At 38.0% G+C, this 9,751-nt stretch overlaps 1 protein-coding gene across 1 annotated transcript; it reads left to right on the top strand.

Moving 5' to 3' along the window:
• LOC131652659 (uncharacterized) lies at positions 1–6,106 on the top strand. Its single transcript, XM_058922589.1, has 2 exons — positions 1–87; positions 489–6,106. The coding sequence occupies exon 2, from the start codon at positions 494–496 to the stop codon at positions 1,730–1,732; it is 1,239 nt and encodes a 412-aa protein (XP_058778572.1). The 5' UTR covers positions 1–87; positions 489–493; the 3' UTR covers positions 1,733–6,106.
• Positions 6,107–9,751: the final 3,645 nt, after the last annotated feature.

Here is a 9,751-nt window from a genome sequence, read left to right as displayed (position 1 = left end):
CCAACAATTTCGAAAACTCCACTGTGATGGCGCGCTAGGGCAGAAGAAGATACCTCTTTGCACATGAAATTCTCCCAATCAACCAAGGTAACTGCAAATCTTTGCTGCAATCTGTTTCCTCTTGATTCGATTTCGCTTCATGTGCATATCAATCACTAGAAAATAGATCTCAACAAAATCACCTACTAATGCTACTATAACATCACTTTACTATTGAATATTGATGCTTGCATTCTTCTGTATTTATGTTTTTCAATTTTACAGTGAGCTTTTGCAGTTTCAGAGTTTGCTTTTATTTCCATTTCAAATCTACTAACCCTATTACGTTATATTAGGATTAGGATAGGATCATGATGTCACATTTTCAATTCAAATTAGTTTTTTTTTTTTTTTTTTGGGTTTATCACCACCAATATAGTTCGGTTCGGGAGATCAGCTCTGACATCAAATTAGTTATTAATATAATTCTTTGTTGTGACCTATACCAGTAATAATGGGAAGAATAGTAACTAGAAGCCAGAGTCTTAAATTATCAAACAAGTGCAGCACTCACAATGATGATTCAGACTCCAACTCAAACAGTAGTAAGAGATGTAAAGTCATTTCAAATGTGCTGCTCCCTCAAGACTTGATGCTTCACATACTTAATTTCGTTTCTCTTAAATGTCTTGTTAACTCTGCAAGATATGTTTGCAAACCTTGGGCCACTACTATTCGAACCTCCCAATTTGCTCAAGCATGCCTAACAAATTCTAAACCCGGTCTTTACGTTGAAAATTGTGGCTCTGAAAGTAGATCTTATTTCTTGGATATCAAAAATTGTGTGAATGGTCAGTTTGAATTTGAAAGGACTGATTTGGGAACACCTTCAAAATTGGGAAGGATTGTCACCAGTTGCAATGGCATATTGCTGCTGCTTCACCGCAGTCTTATGGAAGCACAAACTTTCCTTGTGAACCCCATCATCAAGTGTTGGCTTAGAATTCCTCCTTTACCCATGTCACGAAAGCGATTTCAACTTGGGGTTCAGTTTGCTTTAGTGTGTGTTCCTCACACTGCTAAATTCAAGCTGTTCTACATAGACATCCTAGAGGTTTCTGGTGTTTTTTCGTATGTTTTCTATGTGCTAACAATTGGAATAGATAGCTCATGGAAAGAGATAGATAGAAAAGAAGCTCCTCGTGACTGGCATAATTTATGGAAACCACTTTATGATGGAGGAAATTATCTTTACTGGATATCTGCACAGTATGGAATAACTGTGGTGGATGTTGACAAGGAAATTACTGTTAGAAAATTTTCACTTCCCCCTGTGTCCATGGATCCTCATCCTATTGCGGAATTTTTATGGATGGGAAATCTACTTTCTTGCATTGTGTGTGAGTATGAAGATGATCATTATAAGACATTTCAAATCTACATTTTGGATTTTGATTCTGAAAAATGGTCTCTTTACCATGAGATGGGACCTTTTGATTATGTGGCTGTTTGTGGCCAAGAGCTTAATATTACAGTTCTGGCATTTCGTTATTGGATCTGCGATCAAATTATCTTTCGAGTAGCTATATTACCAATGAGAGAAGAAAACTTGCCTGCAGGCAGGTGCACCATGCATTTTAGTTACAATGTCAAGACTAGAAAAGTGACCAAGATTGAGAGCATTGCCATGGCTGATCATGAGGTATGGCTTCACACTAACAGTCTAATTTCATTGCCAAGCACTCCAACATAATTAGGTTTCTTGGTACAATATATTCAGTGGTAATCTTTATATTTATCTTTGTTGTGTGCACAAAGTATTTATGTTTCTATTTAATTATGAATGTTGGCTTTGGCCAAACAAAAGATGAATTTCTAAGATGGTTAGTTTATTTTATTTATCAAACTTGGAGATGGAAACATTTGATGTGTGTTTGCTGAGTTCGTCTACTTATTCTGTTTGATGATGGCTTAGTCTTGCGACAAGTTGTGGTCTCTATTTTTTTTTCTTTTCTTTTATGCAAAAGCGTGGCATATAATCTAATTCTAAGTGTGGCAGATTGGTATTTGTATCTGGTTATTATTATTTTTCATCTTAAATATGTAAGTGTTTGATTCATTCTTGTTCTTCCCAACATTTTGAGTTCTGCCAACCTGCCCAACTCTAAGTTCCATTAATCCATACTTAATGTCATTTGGAAAACAAAAGTATGAGGAACTTGAAGAACACGGAAAGATGAACCTGTGTCTTCAATAACAATTCATGGAAACAGTTCCATTAAACCATACCTAATGTCATTTGGAAAAAAAAAAATGAGGGACTTGAAGAAAGAGCAGCTAGAACAAGTCATTTTTATTAATTCAATCGTTAACAAAATCTTAAATGAAGAAACATTTATTCATATATGATCACCATTTACATCTTCTAAATAGTAGCATAGCGTGTAAGTCGTGTTTATCATTACCCCATAGGATGTTTCTGTTTACCCATTTGAGATTATAGCCTAAACACTATGTAACTAACTCCCAAAATAAGCTATGATAGTTGTACGAGTGTGACTTAAGCTTGTTAGCTTATTTAAGGTGACCTATTAGCTTTTTGTGACTAACAATTCATTAAATGAAAACATACTTGAAAAGATAAAAGAATTCATAGTTTAATTTTTAATATGGTATCACTAATCGTTAGTTGGTTTAGTGGTGATTGACGTCGAACTTGGTAGGGAAGACCGCGGTTCGATTTCCCGCAATTACGATCGGTAGGGGGTTGGAATATGTTTTAGAATTACTGTTGTCTTTATCAAGAGATTTTTTTAATCTTTGTATAGATCATGCTTTATAAGGATTAATTGCTAAATTAGTTCCAACATACCTCACACCTTCACCGTCACATGTCACATGGCTCAAGTAATTCGTTATTCTCCCCGTTGTATTCACAAACTTCGAACAAAGCTTATTCCCCTTCCTTATATTTTTCTCTGAAAATTTTAGAAAAAACTCATTGAAGAGAACTTCCATATATGGTGTCAAACATATTGATCCACATGTCAATGCTCACAATTTCAGAGAGTTTGCTGCTTGTTCTCGTGTTCCTTTTAAATTTCTCATGATCATTATGCGACAAAGATTAATCATGAGCAAGTATCAAATTATTCATGTGATTAATTGCTTCTTCTTTTTTTGGCTTTGATCAACATTATCTAGTAAAATCCTTACATGTTGTGCTCATGTGTTTGAACCATGGGATCACTTTTTTATGCTAATTTTTACATACCAACAAACTTGTGTCAAGGGAAATCATCTTTGTATTCCAGCACACTCAACAATTCCTCCATACGAGACTATCTTCTTCGCATTCGTAAAAGCGCTGATGCTCTTGCTTCCATTGGAGATTTTGTTCTCAATGTTGGACAAACGACTCTAAATACAAAAGGAGGAGTAGTGAATTGTTCTGGACTAAAACGACTAAGGTCCAATTCATCTCATATCCACTCCACTTGACCTAAGGTATAAATTAGTTCACGCAAAAGTCAGATACATTCTCCGATCTCCACTTTCACTACATTCATCTTGAATCTTGAATTGACTTGGGCGCTAGAGTGCTAATTATGCAGGTCCACCCCGCGCCACCGTGATTGAGATCAGCACCACTGTTTCAAGATCATCAATTCTCTAACTACATCCATTTTTGATTCCCAAACGGAATAGTGGTGGTGTCTGTGTGAATCAACTTTCGATTCCTATAATTTCCATAATTTCATACCCAATCTCCGATTGACCAGTTCATAACCTCCTCAGGTCACGAAATCAAGAACGTTCAGAAGCGAATGCAAAGATATGTCTCAGTCGATTCAATAAATCATCATTTCAACTACGATTCATCAGATTCCACATATCTAATTGCCTTGAGAACTTCGTAAAACATCTCTAATTGCCCTGAGAACTTCGTAAAATAACAAAAGAAAGAATCCTAGATCCAGATATGGATCCACACCAAGATTACCAGAAAATGAAGGCAACTTCCTTAAAGAGAATTCCTAAGATTCATCGTCCATTTTCCGGCGTAATGTCGCTTGTACTTCGCATCGCTAACGTGGTACTCATTGTGGCTACATCGAAGATACGACGAGTTCATATTTAACATCAAGCAGAGGTCAGGTACCGGGGCACCTCCTATAGGTACCACATGATCTCCACCTGCTAAGCGGAGGTCTCCTTAGCTCGGATCTAACAGATTGGGATGAAGTATGCCACACCTTTTCTTTATCACTTGGGCCAGTCAAGTAACCAATATTTAATGAAGATGCCATGAGGAAAAACTCCCCGGACTCTGGTTGCAAGGAGATCAGTTTGTAGTAGTTTCGTATTCCCGACCAGCATCGTCGTTCCAAAGGAAAGACTAAACACAGAGAGCTATCCAAACTTCTTTTGCATGGGTCAGATAGGTAGGTCTGTCGACAAACGTCGTTCACATCCGACCATCCTCCTGGGTCCAGGGGAGTCAACCATAAATTTGGATCTCCTATAAGTAAATCTAGTTCAAATGCTCCGAGACACTAATGGCATGTGGGTGGAAGATGAACACCAACTTCAACCTATGGCAACTTCCTTTTACAAGAATCTTTTTACTAAAGCTGCTAGAAAAATGCATGGTTTCAGACACCTGTTTCTTATCCTAGAGTTTCCCAAGAGCCTTTAAATCTTTTAAGTATTCATGTGAATGCTACGAAGGTTAGGCAGGCAGTTATTGATATAGGACCTTGGAAAGCACCTGGACCAGGTGGATATCCTGCTGGTTTTTATCAAAAAATTGGGATGTCATTGGATCAAATACTTGTAATTTTAGAAAGAAAATGTGTGCTAATCTAGATGCGCTTGTTGAGATTAGTCAAACAAATATCTTCTTAATTTCTAATGTATCACATCTTGAGTTTATTAATCAGTTTAGTCTCATTTCTCTTTATAATAATTTGTATAAGATTATTAACATAGTGGTTATAAATAGGTAGAAGATTATTATTCCTCAAATTGTGTCTCCTTTTCAAACGGGCTTTGTATCAGGAGAAGCATTCATGATAATATTTTGGTATCACAAGTAATGGTTCATAGCAGGCATAAGATGAAAGGGAATATGAGATATTTTTTTATTAAAGTTTATTTAACTAAAGCATATGATATTTTAAAGTGGTCTTTCATTGAAAATATCTTGAAGGAGGTGGGATTTTCTTCAGAGCTAATAACTATTATTATAGCCTCTATTACAACTGTAACTACTAATGTGAAATGGAATTGAACTAGATCATAGTTTTCCAACCCTCTAAGACGTATCAAATAAGGAGATTGTATTTCTCTGTTCCTCTTTGTTGTTTGTATGGATAAATTGCCTCATCTTATTTCTCATAGTGTGGAGGTAGGCTTTTGGAAAACTCTGGAGGCAAGGTAGAAATGGTCCTCTCATATCTCACTTGATGTTTGTAGATGATATTTTATTGTTTGGTCAGGCTACAGAGCTTCAAATGTTATTTGTGCTCGATATTGTTAATCAAATTTGCCTATTGTCTGGTCAACAAGTGAGTATTGATAGAACAAGTATTTTTTCTCTATAAACACTTCTATCTCAGCTCAATATTATTGAGAACGATGAATATGCAAGGGTTGAGTTTGTAGAGGAAGAATCTGATGATGCGGTAAAGTTTGTGTTATAGAGATTTTAACTAGCATCCAAAGATGATGGTAACCGAATAATTTGTTTAAAACAACTTGTTCTATCAAGAACAAGGTGTGTAATCTGATTGCGGATAGTGGCACCATGGAGAATCTGGTGTCACTGAAATTGGTAGAATATTTGAAGTTGTTCACAAAACCCCATGAGAAGCCATACAACCTCGGTTGGGTAAGCAAGGGCTCCCAAGTTCGAGTAACACTAGCTTGTAGAGTTCCTATCTCCATCGGAAATCATTATAGAGAAGAGGTACTTTGTGATGTTCTTGATATAGATGTTTTTCATAGTATAGTTGGTAGGCCTTGACAGTTTGATAATGATATCACTTAGGACGAGATAACGTGATGATGTTTACATGGGGCGCACTTAAAATTGTTATGGCTCCTGTTTTTCATTTTGATAAGAATACAAGGGGAAAGTAGTTAGTGATGGAGCATACTAAGACTGTTAAAGAAACTGAATTTTTCTGTCAAGTGGCGAGTAAAGGGCTGATGAGTATTGTAAAGGAGGAAACAATAATTCTAGAAAAATTGACGGTAGATGAGCTACCAAACGATTTGCTTCCCATGCTAAATAAACACCAGAAAGTTAAATATTTTAATATGGAAGATGATGTGATGGAGTTTTTATGTAAGGAGAGGTTTCTAATTGGTACTTACAGCGAGCTGCAACCACGCAAGTATGGTCCGTTCATAGTGACTCGAAAGATCAATAATAATGCTTATGTGGTAACTCTCTCGGATTTCATGAATATATTCAATACTTTCAGTGTTGCAAATGTTCGTGAGTATCAAGCAGATGAGGCTATTTTTCAAAAAGAGAACTCGGGGTTGAGTTCTTTAGAGTTGAAGGAGACTAATGTAGGAATGCTTTATAAGCCATCCGACTTGTTTTTTGTACAAAAACAATATTTTAATATTTTCCGCAATTTTCTATTTTATTTCTGTTTTGGATTAAAAGTCCATTAGGGTTTCTTTTTCTTTTTCTTCTTCTTCTTCTTCTATTTTCTTCTGTTTTAGATTAAAAGTCGATTAAAGTTTCTTTCTTATGTATTTAAACACTTTTGGCATGAGTCAAAGATCATCTTTTGATATAATAAAATTCAATATTTTCTTTATCTGGTGAATTCTAGAGTTTATTTGACAGGTTTTACTCTTGCATCCTGTATTTTCATTCTAGGCTTAACATTTGCTAATCCTTTGTGATTCAGACCGCGTCTTCTTCCCTCGGAGTTGATTGGACGCCGCCGTTTTAAGGCGTTTCACACGATCTCGGGACAACTTTGAGTCTTTATGAACTTGCGAGGTCTTCCCTCAAAGGTTACTGGACGTCACTACGACCGTTCCTTATCAAGGGTCGGTTCCCCTTCTCCCCACTAGATGAAAACACGACCAGAGATATACGTGTGGCCAACCCACCATGACATCTAGAGTGGCTAGGTGCTAGACAGGGGTGTGACATCATTATTTAAGGGAGATTGATTGCTTTAGCCAGACATATAAAGCGTCTATGAGATCACCCCTGTTTTTATGTGGGGGATTGACTGCTTTAGCATGACGTACAAAGCGTGTCAGACAACACCCCTGACTTTATACGGGGGGGGGGGGGGTGATTGCTTTACTCAGACATACAAAGCGTCTCCGGCAGTACCCCTGACTTTATGTGGGGTATTGGTTGCTTTAGTCAGACATACAAAGCCTCTTCGACAACACCCCTAACTTTATGTGTTTCGGGCATCAATATCTTTGGTTGTACATCAGATTTCCTATTGCTATGCATAATCATAAAGAAAATAGTGTCTTTAGAAAGCATATTTTTGTTTTTCTATTGGTAGAGATATATGTATACAAAGGGTAAATGATTTAGGCATAGCATTTGGGATGATTAAAGAATAGGAAATATAACCAGGTGAGATGGTCGTCGCTTATTTATTTGGTCCTTAAGACCTTTTCAGCCATTTTTTGGAGGATGGATTCCCATCCTATTGAGTTGCCCGAGGAGGAAAGTGACGTTGAACTCCTTGGTTAAGCCTTCTCCGTTATCTTTTTGGAGAGTCTGGCAATCCTCTTTGGACTAGCGAGGCGACGACGTCTAGAATGACCGTAAAAGGTCACCCGAAGATGCAGTTGTAAACACTCCTGCAAGGAACAATAAGAAATTGAGAATTTACAGTTTGGATATCTTCCCCAATGTCAATGAAAACTATTAGTTCCACATATTCCTAGGGACGGGTTGTGGTCCCGTTGAATACTTGGAGGTCTGAGCCTTCATATGGCAGCAAGTTACTTCAGTTTAGATCCATTTTCTCAAATAACTCAGAATACATGATGTCGCAGGAACTGTCAATATTGATGAGGATCTGAGATACGCCAAACTTCCCTATTGTAGCAATGATCACGAGGGGAAATTTTTGTTGGCAATGCCTCAGACTTTTTCTGAGTTCTGAAACCGAAGCATAGGTTGGTTGGGGATTTATGCTGGCATGTTGCTCTCCTTACGGTAGACAACCATAATTTCTACAATTTTTCTCTTCATGGTACCGTTGGACGGGAGGTTTGTCTGCGGTGCTCCTCCAGTTATGGCAGCAATGTATGGACACTTTCCTTTGCTTACTTCCCTGTTTTCCCCACTTGTCTCGGCCATTGCGATCTTTAAGGGAGACTTACCCTTAGGAAACTCCTCTCTATCCCACTTTCCTCCTTTCACATATTCATCTAGTCGGCCCCTCTTTATTGTGGTCATGGCTTCTATGGAAGTGACAGTAGTTTGATTTGTTGGTCTGGGATAACTCTCAACGGGGTATGCGGGTTGGTTCTGCTTTTCGAAATTCAGTGTTTACATAGTCTTGATTAATCTTCTCACAAGAGACCGTCAGAGGAGTGTACTTATTGTACTTCCCTATCATTCCCCTGTTAGGATCATCCCGACACCGGTGGCCGGTGGGACTCCTTCTTAACCAGGTGACTGGAGTGAGGGTCGACATAGATAGGATTAATAAAACGCGTAGATAGTTTCTCTTCCAAGATCATGTAAGGATCGAACATGGTTAACATTTCTTGGACGAATTTTACCTTCCTTTTTCCTAACTTTTGCTTGAAAGGATGGTCAATCAGAAGACCATTCTCGAAGATCCAACACTGGAGGCGTTATTGATTTCTTCTACCTCAATAGATACCTATGCAAATCAGTTTATATATGACCGTAAACTTTCTCTCTTCTCTTGCATGCTTTTGCTTAGGACAACTTCAGTTACAGGTCGTCGCTTATGGGTAGTGAATTACATAGAAATTGTTTTGCGGAACTCTGTCCAAGAATCAATACATTCGTCGGGCAGCCTACTGAACCATAACTGAGCTGGTATGATGAGGGTTACTGCAAACAACTTGCAATTGGACGCGTCATCAGCGTTGAAGTATCATAGTCGATCATCCATAAACTGCATATGCTCGTATGAATCCCTTTTCTCGTCATAATCGCTAAATTCGATTGGTTTCTCCATAGACTTAGGGATCTTGCTCTCCAGTATTTTTATTGACAGTGGGTGTTTTAGCTGCACCTTTCTCGAATGAGCTTTTACTTGAGCTAGGGAAGGAGCATGACTGCCCCTGTCTCCACCAGGGTTGGGAGGAAGAGTCTGATGCTTCATGCTTCTATGTCGGTCCTTTGATTGAAGAGCCTCGTCTCTTTTTGTCTCGACTAGTTTACAGATGGCAACACGAGCCTTCCTTGAAACAACTTCTTGAACTGTATTTTCGCGGGAAAGAGCGTTGAGAAGGCTTTCTTCAAGGCGCTGGAGCCTTACTTGAAAGGTGCATGAATTTTATTGTCGAACGATGTTTAATATGTTGTTGAACAAATCGTTAGCACTTTGCATACTGAGGTCCTCCTAGAGGGTTTAGAGGTTAGGTAAGTCTTCAGGTTGCGTAATAGGAAGTGTAACATGAGTTTCTGTCAAATTCGCTTGAACAGATTTGGCTAATTGCAAAAGTATAACCAGCTATAGATAAAGTGGAATGACCGTTTTAAAACCTGCGCCGCTTTGCGGTGGAG

This window comes from Vicia villosa, linkage group LG2 (genome assembly GCF_029867415.1).
Source record: "Vicia villosa cultivar HV-30 ecotype Madison, WI linkage group LG2, Vvil1.0, whole genome shotgun sequence".
In the NCBI taxonomy this organism is placed as follows: Eukaryota; Viridiplantae; Streptophyta; class Magnoliopsida; order Fabales; family Fabaceae; genus Vicia; species Vicia villosa.
Note: the sequence above shows the minus strand (reverse complement) of the source record. Positions and strands in the feature narration are given on the sequence as shown.